At 36.2% G+C, this 20,984-nt stretch overlaps 1 protein-coding gene across 1 annotated transcript; it reads left to right on the top strand.

Annotated features, from left to right (window-relative positions):
- Positions 1-14,472: 14,472 nt before the first annotated feature.
- Positions 14,473-15,396, top strand: LOC136151581 (olfactory receptor 2J3-like). Its single transcript, XM_065912826.1, has one exon. It carries the CDS (start codon positions 14,473-14,475, stop codon positions 15,394-15,396), a length of 924 nt encoding a protein of 307 aa, XP_065768898.1.
- The last annotated feature ends 5,588 nt before the right edge of the window (positions 15,397-20,984 follow it).

Raw genomic sequence — 20,984 nt, 5'->3', positions numbered from 1 at the left:
TTTCCCATTTTTAAAGGAGGTGATAGAAGTACTTCCCTAATGCAGTTGTTATGAGGATTAGGTGAGTTAATTCTCATAGAAGCAAGCATGCAGAAAAGTACTTAAATATAGGCCATAGCAGTGCCTGTATACTTGCATACTCTTACAATAAATTTACTTTCATATATACTTCTTTTGCTGAATTTTATATCACAGTCCCTAAAGTCCCTAATCATTCCTCCTGTCCATTCTCTTCATTTCCATTTCATATTTTTTTAATCATCTGCTGTGATAGAGAAAAAGTAAAAGATACATATACAAACAGCTTCTATATATAATTATCTGTATATAATCTATATATATATAGATTCAAATATAAAAATGCCACATGGATGTTACGTCCTGGGAAAAATAGTTGTATATTAGGAATCATTTTAATCTACTAATTTGTATATCCACTGAGGTATGCAACATTTCCACAAAGTTAAGGACAGAAACAAGTAGACTGATTCAAAATTCTGTTAAATGTGAAATAAAAACTGCACAGTTCAGGGACCCTCAGTGTATATGACTGTTGAAAAATTTGTTTACTTGTTGTAGTCTATTACAATGCATTTACACTTATGTTAAAGCATTTGTAAATATTTACCTTGCATTGTGGGCTTCTCTGGTGGCTCAGATGGTAAAGAATCTGCTTGTAATGCGGGAGACCTGGGTTCAATCCCTGGGTTGAGAAGATTCCCTGGAGAAGGGAACAGCTACCAACTTCAGTATTCTGGCCTGGAGAATTCCCTGGACAGAGGAGGCTGGCAGGCTATAGTCCTTAGGATCGCAAGAATCGGACATGACTGAGCTACTTTCACGTCACTCACCTTGCATTGTATCTAATTAAATTAACTAATATAATTTAATATCTATATTTCTCATATAGCAACACAATTCAGTTAAGGTTGTGGCAAAGGAAACAAAGACAATAGTTGAGTTTCATTTTTTTAAGCCTAAAAAATTTCTGAAATATCCTAACTTCTCAATAATAGACTATGCAGTTATATAGAATACTCTGGATGTAGACAAGTTGTCATTCATTTTGTCAGTTAAATAGGCAAATATGTTTCTTACTCATTCTACCTTCCTGTGTCTGGGAGAAACTGAAGTTTCCTCAGTGACACCGATGGAGGAGCCAAGGAAGAAATCCCAAACAGAAAAGAATGCCTCACTCTTTCTTAAGGAGTGACATCATAAAGGTTTCATTTCATAAATATTCTTGTCCATTTAGACTGTAGACAGCAAATACAAATACTGGTATTGGGGATGAGAGTTGGGGGATGTGGGGAATGGGAGAAACCTACTGGTAGATGGCACACAGGAGGGCTGATTGCACAAAGGCTAATACATACTGATAGTCATTCAATATTCTTAGACCCACAGGATGAATAAAAAGTCATCCTGTGATAAGTACTTTTTAAAACCTCATAAAGTTCAGAGACAGCTGAAAAAAATTAAGATATCCAAGATAGTGAAGGTCTGTGAGTGCTTCTAAATATTTAAACTAATAAAGAATGGTAGTTTGTCTAGAAATAAATATTAAATATATATAAATAAATGTATGAGTCCACTGGAGGTGAGAATATAAGCAAGCATAGTCAAACTCCCTTCTCCCTCCCTGTTATTGAGACTAACACGACGCCAAGTAAAATCTAATTTTTTTCATTACTCTTTCTATTGTTTTCAGAATTTGCTCTCTGTTGATCTTTGTGCAGGGACCCTGAGATCCATGTAGTAGAAGTCAGCTTTATGCACATACCAAGAATGTTTAATTTTAATCACTGCCTACAGAAAGTGAGATGCTGAAGGCAGGTGTCTGGAGTCTGCAGATAAGGAGCATCATAGGAAGTACAACAATTTGGCACATTCTTCAGTCTCTCACCTGACACATTTTCTTGATTTAAAGTTTCTGATCCATCATTTCTGTGTAAAGGAAGGATGATGAAACCCTTCCCACCTTTCTTGCTGAGTTGTTTTGAGTTAAAATGGAAACATTATAGAGATAAACCATGAATGAAAAATAAGGAATTAAAATGCACTTTATCAGTGTGAAAACCTCTTGCCCTTTAAAAACCTCACGTTAAGAAACTCATAGGATGTTGCCTGAGATATTCCCTAGTATTACCAGACTATTAAAATAACCTATATTAAGAGTCAGTCATTAAGCAAATATGCACTGTGATATTAGTCTAAAAATATAGGAATTTCAGGCTCAATGATAAGTTGTGTTTGTCTATTCCAACTCAGTATAATAGAAGATTAAGTGGCCATTGAACATTGACAAGATCCTGAGTTTGAGTCTTGAGGTAGAGTTTCAGTGATAGTTGGATGTATGAAAGCATAGAGGAAGGAGACAAGATAATTAAAAAAATTAATTAATTTATTATAAGTGGAGGCTAATTACTTTCCAATATTGTGGTGGTTTTTTGCCATACATTGACATGAATCAGCCATGGGTGTACATATGTCCCCCCTGTCCTGAACCCCCCTCCCACCACCTTCCCCATTCCATCCCTCTGGGTTGTCCCAGTGCTTTGGGTTTGAGTGCCCTGTTTCATGTATTAAACTTGGACTGTTCATCTGTTTCACATATGGCAATGTACATGTTTCACTGCTATTCTCTCAAATCATCCCACCCTCGCCTTCTCCCACAGAGTTAAAAAATCTGTTCTTTATATCTGTGTCTCTTTTGCTGTCTCTCATATAGGGTCATTGTTATCATCTTTCTAAATTCCATATATATGTGTTAATATACTGTATTGGTGTTTTTGTTTCTAACTTACTTCACTCTATATAATAGGCTCCAATTTCATCCACCTCACTAAAACTGACTCAGTTGTGTTCTTTTTAATAGCTGATTCCATTGTGTATATGTACCACAACTTTCTTATCCATTCATCTGCCGATGGACATCTAGGTTGCTTCTGTGTCCTAGCTTTTGTAAACAGTGCTGTGATGAACACTGGGGTACATAGAGACAAGATAATTTTAATAGCTTAATGGCTTGGCTTCATGTGCCAACTCACCCAGCCCCAAGATCCAATGCAAGTACTTTCTATATGGTTCTACCTTGGAAATCATCCAGCATAAGTAATTCAGTTTGGGTCAATGCCATATAAATGATCCTTAACGGACTCAGTTCCTTATTAATCTCTGTTCTCATAATGAAATGTTTCTTTGTTTCCTCTCAGCCAAAGGAAGACATAAGAGATATTGTTAGATATTTTTACCTGAAATAAAACAGTGCCTCTCAAACAAGAAAAACTCAATAAATATTAACTTTCATTATTCTGAAATTGTCCTTTCTAAAATGCTTGGAGAGTAATATACAACTTATGTAAATTAGTTATTAAAGATTGTTGAAATAATTTCCCATTGCTTTCCACAATTCACACATAATCATTTCATTGAAGACCTAATATTTAGCTGGGTGATGCCTCAACATAACCCAGCATGAACTACGTTATCCTTTGGTTGGAGTAACATGAACAGGATGATCTAGGCATCTCTGTTACCAAACAATAAGAGATTTATCTATTTCCTGTGAAATGATTAGTTTAGCACAATTAATGGCAATTTTTTTTAACAGAGATACTGGCAAACTGAGTAAATTTTATACTCTTCAGAGAAAGGGAAAATAACTGATTAAAATAATGTCTAGAATTGAATAATACTTTATATGTTTTCTATCCATTTTCACATTTTAATTCACTGTCTTCCACAATCCTCTTTTAAAAAGACATCAGTTATATCACGTACCTTTAATCCTAATATTTGAGGGACAAAAGTAGATGGTTATCAATTCTGATGAGCCACTCCTTAATTTTTCCTGCACACTCTCCTTATAACTTCCCCAAATTCAGAGAATGTAAATCTCAATCCTCTCTCCCAAGACCACGCACTGAGAAGCTTTTGTTGTAATCAAGGCCATGTCTGTTCCCAGAAAGACTGTGTGTCTCTTCAGAGAGCATCCTGTCCCTCCTAGCAGTGTCCTCAACTGCGCGCATGCACATGCATGTGCGCGTGTGTGCGAACGCGCGCACACACACACACACGCACACACACACACACACAAGAATGCAAAGCTGTGCTAGTTACATGATGATGTATTTGAGCTTTCTTTTGTCCTGAAAAAAAGGAATATGAATACATATGCTTCATTTCTTCTCCTGGTTCTGAATACTTATCCTGCCTCCCCTTTCCCAGGAGACATTTTCTTCTCACTAGAGTGTTAGAAAGTAGTTTGATTCTGTCTCTCAGGGATTGCCATGGACAAACCTCTCTCTATTTGTTGGTATAGTAAATGCCAATATTTAGGAAGAAGACAAGTAAGATGTAAAATAGCCTTTAAAAACAAAAATAAATCAATGGTAAAATACAATGAATAATCTGTTTTATATGTAACTGCTATCACAGACTATGTACATAATATGGTATGAATTCAAGTGATGTACTACTGGAACTAAATATTTGACCACTCTGAACTATTAATGTGAAATACTAAGATTTTAATTTTTTGTCTGAATTAAGATAGTCTTCAAAAATAGTTATGAAAATGACATAAATAACTTTCATATCATTATATTGATGAGTTAGCATTTTTCTGATTGTTATAAATAAATCATAAAATAATAATAAATAAATCTTAAAAATCTCCTAGTTACACATGAATTTGGCCAAGTGCCAACTGATTTCTATCAAAAGTAGTGAAGAAAATCAAGACTCTATTCTGGCTGGTTCCTATAAAGGGAACAAGTTCGGTCAGGAACCAGATAAAGTGATGGAGGGCAGGAGAGTTAGGTGCTATTCTGAATCTCTTTTTCTGTCCCATTGACTTCCTTCTTTTTTTAACATTAGAATCCCTTTGTGCTTTTCAAAACAATATCATCATAATCACTATACTCAGTACACAGTGAAAGAGACAAGAGCTACTACAAATTTATTAATGTTTATAAACAAGTTTATATCTTATTCCTTACAATAAAATCCATGAACATTAAAAAAAGAAAAAAAAATAGAGTCAGAAGTACTTATTAAGATGATTAAAAAATGTAAGCTACCGAATTATGTCAATGATATAAAATTATGTAAATGTAATAAGAAGTGGGTAAGGTACTGAATATTCATTATTGACATGATATAATGGCAAAGGAGAAAGACTAGGGAAGAGGAAGTTGTCATTTGGATAGAAAATTCCCCTTATTGTTTCCATGTTAAATAAATTATGCCCAGGAGGAGGTCAAGGTGGAGGAGTATGAGGTCGAGGAGCTCACTTCCCGCAGTGATCTCATCAGCAGTACATCTACAGTAAGTCCCTGACATCTGAAATGAGTTCCATTCTGAGAGTATGTTCATAAGTCAAATTTGTTCGTAAGTCCAACAAAGTTAGCCTAGATACCCAATTAACACAATCAGCTATATAGTACTGTACTGTAATAGGTTTATAATACTTTTCACATAAATAATACATAAAAAACAAACAAAAAGTAAACTTTTTTTTCCTTTATTTTTTTATTAGTTGGAGGCTAATTACTTTACAATATTGTAGTGATTTTTGCCATACATTGACATGAATCAGCCATGGATTTACATATGTTCCCCATCCTGAACCCCCCTCCCTCCTCCCTCCCCATCCCATCCCTCTGGGTCATCCCAGTGCACCAGCCCTGAGCACTTGTCTCTATGCATCCAACCTGGACTGGCGATATGTTTCACTCTTGATAATATACATGTTTCAATGCTATTCTTTCAGATCATCCCACCCTCGCCTTCTCCCATAGAGTCCAAAAGTCTGTTCTATACATCTGTGTCTCTTTTTCTGTCTTGCATATAGGGTTATCATTACCATCTTTCTAAATTCCATATATATGCATTAGTATACTGTATTGGTGTTTATCTTTCTGGCTTACTTCACTCTGTATATTGGGCTCTAGTTTCATCCATTTCATTAGAACTGATTCAAATGTATTCTTTTTAATGGCTGAGTAATATTCCATTGTGTATATGTACCATAACTTTCTTATCCATTAGTCTGCTGATGGGCATCTAGGTTGCTTCCATGTCCTGGCTATTATAAACAATGCTGCGATGAACATTGGGGTACACGTGTCTCTTTCAATTCTGGTTTCCTTGGTGTGTATGCCCAGCAGTGGGATTGCTGGGTGTATGACAGTTCTATTTCCAGTTTTTTTAAGGAATCTCCACACTGTTTTCCATAGTGGCTGTACTAGTTTGCATTCCCACCAACAGTGTAGGAGGGTTCCCTTTTCTCCACACCCTCTCCAGCACTTATTGCTTGTAGACTTTTGGATAGCAGCCATTCTGACTGGCATGTAATGGTACCTCGTTGTGGTTTTGATTTGCATTTAAAGAAAATATTTTAAATCTTATAGCACAGTACCTTGAAAAATACAGTAGTACAGTACAATCGCTGGCATACGGAGGCTGGCATTGAGTGAAGAGGCAAGAAGAGCTACTGACTAGAGGAGGGAGAAAAGGTAGAAAATGGTAGAGCTGAAGGATCGTCAGTGATAGGAGATGGAGGGCAAGCTTCAATTTCACTCACACTTGACGCTGATAGAATGCACGTTCACATCGTTGAAAGTTCACAACTTGAATTTTGTATGTAGAGCACTTACTGTACCCGTGGAACAGTTCTCACTGCAAACTAATTGGAGACTTAGAGAGAGACTCCTGCAACCAAGGCTGTAAGTAATATCCATATGGAATTGGGTAGGAAGAGAAGCCATCCGGTTGGGACCTGTGTCCTGGGTGGAGACTCAGAGGAAAAGAGAGACTACGTGGGCAGAGATCCTCCCCAGAGAATGAGTGGTTCCAGACAGATGTTGGCTCCCTCCCACCCTGGGATCCTGCACAGGGAAGGTGAGCCCCCTTGACTGGTTGGAGAGCCAGTGGGACTACCAGAAAGGCTGTGGAAAGCTTGGACTCCACTCTTCAGGAACACATGCATACTTGCTTGCTCCTGAATCAGTGAGAAGAAGGAGGATTGAAAGCTGCATAAGCGGCTGGCCAGTTTCCCAAGACTGACCCCAGGCTCGTGTTCCAGCCTGAGCCTAGGGAACACTCTAGCTCTGCTTGCTTCAAGATGCAGCTGCACATTTACGTTTTCCACACTTTTCTCTCTCTTTTCTCCTTTTGGTATCACTATAATGTGAATACTAGTGCCTTGATATTGACCTACAGAGCCTTTAAATTGTTCTCAGTTTTAAAAATTTAGTTTTCTTTTTGCTATTCTCATTTAGTGGTTTCCATTAATCTATCTTTCAGCTGATTTATACATTCTTCTGTATTACTTAGTCTGGCTATTCTTTTCTTGTGTTTTCATTTTAGTTATTGTATTCTTCAGTTGTGACTGATCTTTCTTATAATTTTGGTTCCTTGTTAAAATTCTTACTGTGTTCAGCTATTCTTTTCCCCAATTCAGTTACTATTATTATTACTAATGCTTTCAATTCTTTGTCTAGTAAAATTGATTTCCATCTCAGTAGCTGTTTCTTTTTCAGAAATTTTCTCTTGCCATTTCAATTGAGACAAATTACTCTGTCTTCTTATTTTGCTTAACTTCCTCTGTCTCTATGAAATTAAGTGAAAAAGTTATCCATGGTGGCCTTGAAGAGGTGTTCTTATATGGGAGTGTCCCTGTACAATCTCCGTGGGAGCAGTGGCTTTGATGGCAGAACTGGGTTTGACCTGAACACAAATCATGTCTTTCCTCAGGGTACACTGAGAGCTGTCACCTTGTTAGGGGATGGGGTTAGAACTGAAGGGGTTGGGGCCAGAGCCAGGTGTGAGCCAGTGCTTCTTCCTCTTTGCTCAGTGGCCATCACAGTCCTTTTGGGGGTCTGGTGGGTCTCAAGTTCCTGAAGCCCCAGAGGAGAGCAGTGCTGGAGCAAGAGGGTCTGGTATGTTTATTTGGCAAAAGTCAGTGTGTTGTATGTGGTAGTCTGGCCACTCTCAGACACATGGTCTCCTTGTGATGTGCTGTCTGTGCAAATTCCAGTAATGGTTGCCCTCTTCCTGCTCAGGCATGGAGCTACCTTTAGCATCTCACAGTGAGCTTTCCCCGTTTTCATGGCAGCTGTTGCTTCAGAGTGGAGCTGCAATGAGAAACTAGCTGTGCTGGAGTGTTAGCTCAGCTCAGGGTAGGACATTCACTGGGGCATTTGTGTGTGAAGCCAGTCAACCTCATGGTTTTGTTCTGCCCTTTCCACCCTGCTTCAGGAAGATAGAAGCATTTTTGCACTATTCCCAAACTGAGTTGAGATTTCCCATAGCCCATTTCTTAGTCCCTCTGAGCCTCCAAGCAGCCAACCGAGCTCCTCTTCCCTTAGTCAGACCCCAGGACTGGGGTGTCCAAGATGTAACTTGAGCTGCTCACCCCTCATGGAGGGTCTTCTTTGTAATCTTCCTTTTCCTCTGAGTCCTCTCCTCGGGGCATAGGACCTGACCTAATTGCCTGTCTTCGTTCCTGAGTTGATTCTGCTTTTACCTTTCTTGTAGACTTGCTTGTACAGGAGTCTCTCTGGTCATCTCCAGTTAGTTTTCAGTGAGAATTTTTCCACATAAATATGTGAGGGGAGATGAATTCCACATCCTTGTACTCTGCTATCTTGATTTGAATCCAGTCTATTTCTCAAAGTTGTATGTTCCTCTTGATCTTACAATGCACTAGACTGGTTGTAGATAGCCTCTAAAAAATGATTGTCATAAATACAACAAAAATAATAGTTGATGACTCTAGCTGTAGGAATATAGGTGTTCTATTGTAATATTTTAAACATCTAAAATAAAGAATAACAAAGAAATATAGGTGTTTGTTAAAATATCTATTCAAATATGTATTGAATAATTACATACTAAGCACTGGGGAAAACATTTATATATTTTTCTTATTAATTTTCACAACAATTAAGACCACTGAAACATAAAGACTATTTTCTGATATTTCTGTTAAATAGAAAGAGAAACACCCAATTGCTCTCCTAAAGATTACAGTTTTTAAAATGTAATTTTATTACAATATATGATTTCTACACCAAAATTTTCTTTCTACAGATGAACTATGTTAGCTAGAAACAATATAACAATTTTAAAATGTTCATTAATTTATCAACTCGTGGTGTACTTTAATAGTAGCAAGTAAATTACTGGATGTAGATTAGTAATCTAAGGTAATTTCAGTTGTTTATATATTATTGCAAAACTCTTGACAAGACATAAAGAAATTACTGAGAAAAAAGTTTTGGAAATATTAAATAATTTTGTTATGTTTCTGAGTTTTGGTAGTTACCATCTTAGTTACAGTTTAAATGGTCTTCAAATATGTTTTTCCAATACTAAACTTGGCCTTGAAGCTTAAAAATGTTGGCAGGCAGAATTAAATTAAAAAGGCAAAGTTTAGTCTTTATGTATTCCATTAAAAATTTTTGTTTTTTTTTTACTGTGCTGAGTCTTCATTGCTGCCTGGGCTTTTCTTTAGTTGCAGTGAGCTGGGGCTATTCTCCAGTTGCAGTGGGCAGTCTTCTCACTGCAGTGGCCTCTCTTGTTGTGGAGCACTGGCTCTGGGATGCACAGGCTTCAGTAGCTACAGCACGTGAGCTCAGTAGTTGTGACTCTTGGGCTCTAGAGAACAGGCTCAACAGTTGTGACTCTCAGTTTCTTCAAGGCATGTGGGATCTTCCTGAATCAGGGATTGAACCAGTGTCTCCAGCAATGGCAGAAGGGTTCTTTACCATTGAGCCACCAGGAAAACCTATGGATTCTGTTTTTAGAAATGTTTCATGCTTCCCTTTCCACCTCCCCATTAGAATACCTTTGACAAGTATTCTGTTAACTTTGGCCCTTAGGATGATGAAGAAATCAGGAAGAAGCTTCAGGACAACTCACTCCCTTCCCTAAACACCAGGTTTAAAACATGTTTATTAGTGATATTGTTATCTTAGTACAACTGTATGGTATCATGTTGAAGGTATTCCTTAGAAACTGTTCTAACTAGGACAACTCCTTAAAGGGTGTTAATTGCTGTTTTGGGACTTAACCTCCCACTGACCCCAGTTAAGGGAAGGAAGTGTTTATTCTTTTGTTTCCATAAAAGCACCATTTGCTCTAGGAAAGGGGGGTCCATCCCCTGACACAGTGAATGCTCTAATGAGTTCCTCCTTCCAGGTAAAACCAGATCTTTTTGGTAGACTCAGGACTCTGTCTTATGTAGCAATAATAATCACAGTAATTTTCAGACTCTGCTTTTCTATATTGATGTAGTAGATTAGAATATATGGTACACACAGCCATTTATGCTGGTGATTTCCAAGGGATGAAAACTAGAGATCAGATCAGTCCACAATAGGACTGATAGAGGGCATAGATTGTGTAGACAAATATAGGGAATGAGGACAGACACGAGAAGGACAGAAGTGGACAGAGTTCTTTGAGTATTACTTAAGCACCAGTTGAGAGTATTAATGGACTAATACAAGAAAAAACAACCTCGCCAGGGATATGGGAATGGGAAAAAGAGACTTGTGTTCACCACTGTTTCTTCCGTCTATCTTAGTTAAAAAAAGAGAAGAGATATTTCATTCCACAAACCATGAAAGCAACCTTTGATAAGGTCTTTATTTCTGTCTTCTCTGGTAAGAAGTAAAGTAAACCATAAAGTTCTTACCTTTTCTCTACTTACATCTGTTTTTTTTTTTGTCTCTTATCTCATACCCCTCTCTAACATTTATTAGTATGTTGAAAGATGGATCATGCAACAGATTAAGATATGACTGTTACTTTGTTTTAATCAATATACTAAGATTTTTAGGCAATTGAACAAGGAAGAAGAAAGTTATATCCACAATAGAAGAAGCAATGACTGAATTTGGGTTTGTATTTCTCATGATGTACTATTTCCCTTCTAGGGCAATTGAAAAATAATCTCTTGATTTTTCTATCATCTCTCGAGGCAGTGATCGCTACGTGATGTAATCTTTGTAATTCACTATTTGACCATTGCTACTTTTTGATTCGGCCATGGTGGGCTTCATCATCCAGTGGGCTCAACAACACCTTATGGTGAGGTCTGACCTGTAGCCTTAAGCAGGAAACGCCTCTTTCCAAGCTTGTCCTTTCTTAGATACTGTCTCTTGGTCCAAGATTCATTTAGAGTTCTAGTTGCATCTTTATAGTTATTCTCCTTCCATAACTTAAAGTTCTTTATGTTAATCTTCTGTTTGATTACAAAATTTTTCTTTTTAAGTAATGTAATATCTGACTCTCCTGCATGGTTTCTGAGCTACAGGAAGTAGTCTAGGTTAGTGTAACTAGTGAATGATTGAGTTTAAAGGCCTGAATCAGTCTTACTGTTGTGGGGTTAAACTATTTTTAACTTTCATGCTGAAACTCAACAAGTTAGATACTGCTCACAGCTTTTTGAGGAATTGCACTTATAAAACATGAGTAATTAAAAGACCCCAGTAAGAGATAACTGGGGGTTTCCCAAGTGGTGTGATAGTAAAGAATCTGCCTGCCAATGTAGGAGGTGCAAGAGATGTGGGCTTGATCCCTGAGTCAAGAGGATCCCCTGGAGTAGGAAATGGCAACCCACTCCAGTATTCTTGCCTGGAGAATCCCATGAACAGATGAACATGGTGGATATAGTCCATGGGATCACAAAAAGTCAGATATAGCTGAGCACACACACAGGCAATAGAGGCAACCATGGATGGCTCTGCTGTGATTTTTTACTTATTTTGGCCAATAGCTTATTAGAAAGTGGGGGAGAAAAAATTGGCTGTGGAAGAAGGGAAGAAGATATGATGTGTCAATGATGAGTAAGGCAAAGCATTCACAGAGAGAAGGAGGGATATTTAAATAGTGGTTATTAGGCCTTGTCATAGAAACTATATAACAAAAGATGGTATTGATCTTTCCTATGAAAGACTGAAAACTCACAGGAGAAAAAAAATCAGTTAGGAGTCATAACTATTTATGAAATGTACTTTATTATTATTTTTAACAAAAAGAAACTTAAGGTTTTCTAGGTTCAGTATGTAAAATGACAGAGTCATTTAATGGTTTCAATAAACATTCAGAATTCTCCTCTAAGTTGGAGAATAAAAATTTATGTAGACATTATAAACTATGAGCAGAATTTGAATATGGTCTCAGTTACTGTCCTAGAGGAAAGGAATAGTGTGAAAACTTCCTTGAGGCCCTGTGTTCAAGTGTCTCAACCCTATGATACACAGGAGCACACTTTTAACTTTCAGCACCAGTAGTCAGATTCCTCTCCATCTTCCCCCAACCTCACATTCTTCCTTGCTTCTTTGTTCTCTGGATGACTTTATATCTTCCTTTTTCTAAAAATACCTCTTTTCAAATCAGTTGTGTTTTATGTCCTTTAAAAGACATTTTATTACTGTTTCCCCTATCTATTTAACAGATCTAGTCATGTGAACCAAGATTTTCAGCTTTGTTTGTATCATGAGTAACCATAAGTTGATGTCCATGTGTTTCTGTCTCTTTTTTGTACCTCTATTTAGCTTTTAAGTTTAGAAATAAATTGTGAGTGCAAGTAAAAAATAGGGAGATAAAGTTTTTCTTAAGAATATTTACTTGAAGCTCAATATTTTCACCCTATATAAGCATTTTGAAATCACAAATAAATTTGATGTTATTCATATCTTTTCATCTATATGTAAGATTATTGGGATTGCAATTATTCTGTTTTCTATAATCACATAAATAGAAATTGCCTGAAAATGCTGAAAAGAAAACTAAACCTATTTGTTTTAAAAAAACATTGTTTCCTGGAAATTTTCTTCTGTTGGTATATTGGGATTTTTTTCAAGTTACTTTTAACATAGATGTTGTCCTTAGATGAGTAAGAATAACTCAACAGTTAAGAAGTTACTTTTCTATAACAACACAAATGTCTGGATGAAGCATAAAAGTAATAAATACTTTGTAGCTCTTTTGTTACTTTTTATTCTAGATTGAATTTATAGAAAATGTGCTAAAGTGGTATAAAGAACTACCATTAACCTTTTAAGTAGATTCAGCAATAGTTTACATTCTGCCTGAAAGATTTATTCTATAATCTCTTTCTTTCTCTCTCATCTATCTGTATCTATCTATCACATATGAATCTATGTATCTATCATCTATGTATATATCTATTATCTATGTATAAATATATTAATTTCTATCTATTTACCTATCACTATTTATCTATGGTATCTTTTTTTTTTCTGGACTGTAATAGTCTAATTTGGAGATACCATGTTCTTTTCTGCTAAATTCTATTGCTTATTTCCTAAGAATAGGAATGCTATTTTGCATAATCATTGTATAGTTAACAAAATAAGAAAATTTAACATGGATACTATATTATTATCTAACCTATAGTTCATACTCATATTTCTCCAATTGTCTCAAAATGTAGTTAATGTCTATTTTTTTCCTAGTACAGACTTACACATTTAGATATCATGGCTTTTTGTCCTCCTTTAAGCCGAACAAGTTCCTTAGCCTTTGTCTCCCTTAAATTTGATACTTTTGAAGAGTGCAGGCCAGTTATTTTGTCCATCTTGTCTCAACATGAGTTTGTCTCATGTTTCTTCATTTTAAGCATCAAGCTGTACATTTTTGGTAGGAATATGACTGAAGCAACGTTATGTCACAGTCAGAGCATCACATTAATAGTCACATGATGTTGGTTTGTCTCAACACTGGTGATATTAGCATGATTACCTGACTATGGTGATGTCCACCAGGTTTTCCTATTGTAAAGTCTACTACTTTTCACTTTGTATTTAATGTGTAATTTGTGAAGGGATATTTTAGACTATCCTATTTCTCATCATATTTTGATTTACTAGTTATTAGCATCCATTTATGTTTTTCTAGCTCTGCTATTCCTTCTATAGCTATTAATTAGGATCCTGCTGAGAGGAATAGCTTTCTCTTCTCCACTGTTTCTTTATCCTTTTAAAAATTTATCAGTATTAGTTTGTGGAGTCTTATTTCTTTCAATTTATTAGTATCATAATTTCTCTTAATGCCCAAATTGCCTTAGAATTGAATAGTGGTATTCAATTCTTTGATCTGGCTTCTGTTTCTTTTCTAAGTGTTTCTATGGTTCTTGGAGAATTTCCGTACTTTTTTTTGAGTCTATGTAGTTCTTTCCTTGGACTTCCCAGGTGGTGCTAGAGGTAAAGAACCCACCTGACAACAGATGAAAGTGACACAGGTTTTGATCCCTGAATTGGTAAGATCCCCTGGAGCAGGAAATGGCAACCCACTCCAGTATTCTTTTCTGGAGAATCCCATGGACAGAGGAGCCTGGTGGGCTGCTGTCCATAGGGTCACAGAGTCAGACACAGCTGAAGTGACTTAGCACAGCACAATACAATTCTTTCCTTAGGTAACAAGAAATGCATGATGATGGAAAGAATCAACGCAAGTTCTGAAGACTACTTTGTTCTACTGGGTTTTTCTAATTGGCCTCAGCTTGAGTTAGTTCTCTTCGTGGTTATCTTGATGTTCTACTTGATGACATTAATAGGCAATCTGTTCATCATTATCTTGTCATACCTGGATTCCCATCTCCACACTCCCATGTACTTCTTCCTCTCAAATCTCTCTTTTCTGGATCTCTGCTACACCACAAGCTCCATCCCTCAGTTGCTGATTAACCTCTGGGGCCCAGAAAAAACCATCTCTTACAATGGCTGTATGATTCAACTTTATTTTTTCCTTGCATTGGGAACCACAGAATGTGTGCTACTGATGGTGATGTCCTATGACCGTTATGTAGCTGTGTGTAGACCCTTGCATTACACTGTCCTCATGCACCCTCGTTTCTGCCATCTGTTGGCTGTGGCTTGTTGGTTAAGTGGCTTTACCAACTCAGCACTTCACTTCTTGTTTACCTTTTGGGTACCTCTGTGTGGACATCGCCAAGTGGACCATTTCTTCTGTGAAGTTCCAGCACTGCTTCAACTGTCATGCATTGATACCCGTACTAATGAGCTGACCCTCATGGTCACGAGCTCCATTTTTGTTCTCATACCTCTCATCCTCATTCTCAGCTCCTATGGTGCCATTGCCTGGGCAGTGCTGAGGATGCAGTCAACAACTGGACTTCAGAAAGTCTTTGGGACATGTGGAGCCCATCTTATGGTCGTATCCCTTTTTTTCATTCCAGCCATGTGCATGTACCTCCAGCCACCATCAGGAAATTCTCAAGATCGGGGCAAGTTCATTGCCCTGTTTTATACTGTTGTCACACCTAGTCTCAACCCTCTAATCTACACCCTCAGAAACAGAGATGTAAGAGGGGCAGTAAAGAGACTAGTGGGGTGAGAATGATCTAGTATACTTGTGACAGTAATGGTATAATGGAGCATCTTTTTCACCAATAGTTCATCTACCCATCCACATATCAACCCTTCTTTCATTCACTCACTCTATTAGCACTTATTGTGTACTCTCACAAGGTCACAGAGTTCATGGTAGCAGATAAGAATTAAACACAGTCTACCTAAATAGTAATCACTCTGCAGTGGTTATAACAGCCATGTAAAATATGAATCAAACATCAATATTAATTTTTTCAGTCCAGAAATCTAATAAAAATATCCTTTACTTAACTGAAGATGGAGCATAGAATTTGTTGAAAACTTGATAAAATTCAGATGTAAAATTCCTATGGAGAGATGATATTCTTAATTTCAAATGACCTAGAATATGTCTTTCAGTTTCTCACTTTATAGGCAAATTTGTCATAAAATTTTTCTTCTGTCTTTGGTTTAATGAAAGATAAATCTTTTCTCCAACACTGTTATTCTTTTTTGAATACTAGTTAATATTGGAAAAAATTTTGGTCTGTATTCTTTAATAGTTCATTATGATTAGTAAGAAAATAATTTTGATGAATTGTATCAAAAAGTGTTTTCCAATAATGCCCCTCATATTTTCCTTTTTCTCAAGTCGGTGAGACGTGTAAAGGAGGCGAAAATCAGTTGCAAAGCTGTGCTGTCTAGCACATAAAGTAATGGTCATCCGAGGCTGGGTTTTGTTAGGTGAGGTTAGAGCGTGCTGCAGCTGCTTAACTTAAGCAATTAAGAATGTCTGAGTTGACTGAGTACTAGGCTCTAGAAAAATGAGTTGATGAATCCGATGGGTATTTGAAAGAACTATGTGAAAATATATTAGAAAATATTTGTGATAAAAGCTGTGTGAAAATGCTGGTTGTTTTTTCCTTTTTAAACTCAATCTGATTTGAATATTTGTGGTTAGAAAGTTCTTTATAAAAAATCAACCAACACATTTTCCAAATAAAGAAATGTATTTTTATCAAAGTATCATTTTATTACCTATATTATTGCCACCATCTCCATCTGAAATGTATGCTATGTATATAACACTTTAAACTGAACCCACATTGTGCTGAAGAATAATTAAATTTAAAGTAAAATCTTGGCAAAACCTGAATTTTGAATGGTAACTCAAATGCCAGCTATAGTTTTTGAGGCCTTTAAAGCTTAGATATGATTGGTTCAAACCCTATTTCCTAAAGTATTAAAATGAAAAAACGCATCCAAAATCTTCCCCTCAATTTCCTGTGTGGCTTGCAGTTATATTGATTCTGATGTCTTTGTCTTCTCCTTTGTTTATCTGTGACTCATTCTTTATCTCCAAATAGGTGTATATGGGGTATATTCAATTATGCTTAAGCTACTTTCCAGAAAATGAAGAGCCAAGAATCATGTCTATAAAAGAACTTTTAGTAAATAATTGGGGCCACATGAGTGAGGCATCACAGAGGAAAACAAAAACTTTAAAAAACTTAAAAGACATAACTGAATTCTTTGAACCATCTTGCATTTTTGGAAATATCACTATTTGGAGTACCGCATGCAGTACCCTAGTGTCTCACTGCCTAAATTTCCAGATACACATGAAGAAGACCTTTTCTAAGTAATCACATAAAGAAAGTGCACAAAATTGTTTCCAACTTTGAGAGAATAAAACAACATGAACTAAGTGAAAAAAAAATTTTTTTTCAGATACAAATCCACCATATTCCAATTACAATTCACAAACAAAAATACTTAAAAGAAAAATTTCATAGCCTTATCAGATCTATCTTGCAAGAATGTTCTATCTACACTTGAAGAGATGTGTATCCTTGTGCTGATAGATGGGATGTATATGAAAATCTGTTAGGTCCAGTTGGTATAAAGTATAAACTATGGTTCAAGTCCAGTTTTTTTAATTGATTTTCTTTCTGGGTAATGTACCCATTGCTGAAAATGTGATATTGAAGTCCCCTACTATTACTGTATTGTAGTGTTGTCTACTTCTCCCTTCAGATCTGTTAGTATTTGCTTAATTTATTTAGCTGCATCAGGGTTGGGTATATAAATATTTGCAATTGTTGTAGTTTCTTGATGAATGGATCCCTTTATCATTATTCAATGTCTCTCATTGCAGTTTTGGATAAAGTTTATTTTGTGATGTAAATATAGCTACCCCCACTTTCCTTTGGTTTCTGCTTGCATGGAATATCTTTTTGTATTCCTTCACCTTAAGCCTATGTGTATCTCTAGTCTAAGTCCTGATAGTCATCCTTTCTTTATCTTTTGTGAATCTACATTAAGTTTTTGCTTTGTGGTTACCATGAGGATTACATAAAACATTGTTTAGATTAAAAAGTCCCTATCAATCAGAAAGCAACTTAACTTTGATCAGTTAAGTTAGCTCTACCATTTTATTCTCTTTTATATTTTTGGTGTCATAATTTCTTTCTATATTGTGTATTAACTGACAAATTATAGTAGCTATAGCTATTTTGAATATCTTTTCTTTTGATTTTTTTTCTATATTTAAGTGTATTTAACACACCATCTCCTTACAGTTTTAGAATTTTCCACATCTGTGTGTGTTTAATTTTTACCAATGTGTCCTATGATTTAATGTCAGTTTTTATCATAAGTTTATTTCAGCTTGAAGAACTCTTTGCATCATTTCTTGAAAGTCAGGTCTAGTGGCGAAGAACTCCTTCCATTTTTTTTAAAATCTAGAAAAAGGTTTATCTCTTTTTCTTATTTACTTTGTCAGATAGAGTATTCATTGTAGACATTTTTTTTTTCTTTCACCACGTCGAATATATCTTTCTACTCTCTCCTGGCCTGTAGGGTTTCTGCTAGGAAACTGGATAATGGCCTAATGGGAATTCATTTGTAGACTACATTATTTTTTCTCTGGCCAGTTTTAAGATTCTCTGTCTTTCATTTTGGACAGTTTCATTAAAGCGTGTCTTAAAGAAGGCCTTTTGCATTGAGATAAGGAGGCGATCTATTAATTTCTGAACTTAGACTAGTCTCTCCACAGGTTTGAGAAGGTCTCAGATGTTCCTTTAAACAAACTTTCTGCTTCCTATTTCCCCCTTGTGAAATTCTGATTAATATTTTCTCTCTAGAAGAAATCCCATAAATCATGCAGCCTTTCTTTTCTCTTTTTCTTTCTTTTTATTTTGTTCTTCTCTGATTCAGTTATTTCAAAGCCTTGTCTGCTAGTTTTCTTATTCTGTGTCTCCCTTGTTCTGTCTGTAGATGCTCTCTTTAGCATTTTTCGTTTTGTTCATTGAATTTTTCAGCTCCAGAATTTCTGTTTAGTTTTCCTTATGTGATCTTTCTCTTTGCTAAATTTCTCATTTTGTTCATGTATTTTTCTGATTTAGTTGAACTATCTTTTTGTTTTCCTGAGGCTCATTGAGTTACCTCAAAATAGTTTTGAATTCTTTATCAGTTAGATAGCTATATTACTTACCTTGGAGCTAGGTTGTTGAGGATTATTTCTATTTTTTGGTGATGATACGTTTTCTTCATTCTTCATGTTTCCTGTAGTTTTGCATTGATGCTTTTAGCAGACACTTTCTCAAATCTTTCCTAGTTGGCTTCATATGGGGTATACTTTTTCTGAGTTCTGTTATATCTGGGGTTTTCTCTGCCTTTATATTGGATATACCCTTAACACACCCTGTTCCATCTTGTGGCAGCATTTGTAAATATGTATGCCTTTGGTTTTTTCAGTTCACCAGGCTGGCTGCTGGAAACATTTGTTTTCCAGAGGGGTCATTATAGCTCAATTTTGAGGTTTCTCCTTTGCTCACAGGTCCCTGTCTGTTTTTCTTTGAGAAAAGAAAGATATGCTTTAAAAGATATGCTCTCACTTTGAGATTTGGCAGTGTACAAAGGGGCAGCTGAAGCGTTGGAAGAGGAATGGGTTTAGCACTTGGGGCAGTGGGGGTCCTTACAGACCTGCTGGAGATTTTGGAATGAATTCCTCTCAGGGGTTCATGGGCAGACTTCCTACTGAAGTCCTGAGCCCAGTCAACTGAAACCATGCCTCTTTTCATTCTTATCTGCTTCTTTCCAAATATCTCACTTTCCCATGGACATGGAGGTCCTACTTAGCACTCTTGGTGCTGCTGGAAAGAAATAGGTTTCTCTAACAGCATCCTGCACAATTGGAGTAGCTGAGCACTGACAACTGCCCTTCTATTCCACCATGGGATAGATCACTGTGGGATATAGTTCAACTGTGATACCTTGGGGGATGAGTAGTCCGTCAAACCTCTTTGTCTTCACTCCACTGTGTTCAAACTCTCTTTCTCTCTCTTTTGCTTCATGGTATGCTGGATTCTCCCCCTGAGAATGTTGAGCTGCAGCAAACTTTCTCTCACCTGTTTGTATCTGTCCTGGTCAGCAGTCTAATACTGTTGAAGGGATTGAGGTAGTTTCACTGGCTCTGCTGGTCCCACAAACCATACAGAGGTCTGTCTGCCTATTACTGGATGCACTCATGGGTGAAACTTCTCCCAGGTCCCTTGGTGTTTAGTGCTGGCTCCCACAGAGGAACTTTTGCTCATGGTTGGAAGTTCAATTAGTTTTTTCAAAGGGGGGTGAAAAACAACATCTTACATGGTCATGATGCTGAAATCACTCCTAATCACTTATTTTTAATTATTATACATACTATAATATGTAATATTTGGACCAATAATTGTTCTTATGCAAATGGAATGTGTTAAATAGAAAGTAATCAACATTAACATATTTATTAATTTATAAACAAACAACACAAGAACTATATACTAAGAGATATATTGATGTATTTAGACCAGCAGTGAAAACAATTTATTAATCGTCCTATTAAAGTCCTTTCTCCAAAGTGTCATTTATAAATTCAGATTCAGTCAGTAGTTTGTACTGTCTCTTTCAAGGTAGTTTCCTGTGAAATTCATAGAAATATGCCTAGATTATTTGTTTCACTCAAGAATTTCCAATCTGAGATAATGAATCCTCTGAGATTAGAAAGAGTTGAGGTCTCCATGGTGCACTTAACTCTACTGTTTACTAAATGGGAGGATATTGGGATAAGGGCAAGATAAATCAGAAGCTAATTTTAGAGTAGTTTCCTTGCCAAAGCTTTTTATACTCCCTCTTCCCATTGCCAACTTGGCCTCTAACCTCTCCTCACTATGCCAAAATAGGTGACACATTGCATCTGCATAAAGAACCTTAAATCTAAGACTTAAAGTTGTTTTCCATTAGTACTATTATTTTACTGTAGAGTGCTTTCCTTGAAGAGAATCAGAAACTCTGAGTTAGAAGCATGTGCAAAATCTACTATTGTCCAACTGTTGCTTCCCAGTATTAATTCTTATTAAAATATTTATCATATAATATACCAATATATTAATGCTTAAAATTTTTAACCTAAAATGTTATAATAATATGTTAAGTTGGGATGGATTGAATTTTTAAAATTGCTCCAGAAAAGGAAATCTTACAAAATTAAAAACTCTTCATCCCTTTAGTCAAGGTCTCTTTCATAAGCACGTTTATACTGTTGTGTAGCAATTGAAGTCCATTTCTTCTTGT

Source organism: Muntiacus reevesi, chromosome 20, assembly GCF_963930625.1.
Source record: "Muntiacus reevesi chromosome 20, mMunRee1.1, whole genome shotgun sequence".
NCBI classification, from domain to species: domain Eukaryota; kingdom Metazoa; phylum Chordata; class Mammalia; order Artiodactyla; family Cervidae; genus Muntiacus; species Muntiacus reevesi.
Note: the sequence above shows the minus strand (reverse complement) of the source record. Positions and strands in the feature narration are given on the sequence as shown.

Excerpts from the sequence above, each read along its gene's own strand:
- LOC136151581 (XM_065912826.1), top strand. The coding sequence starts at position 14,473 with ATGATGGAAAGAATCAACGCAAGTTCTGAAGACTACTTTGTTCTACTG.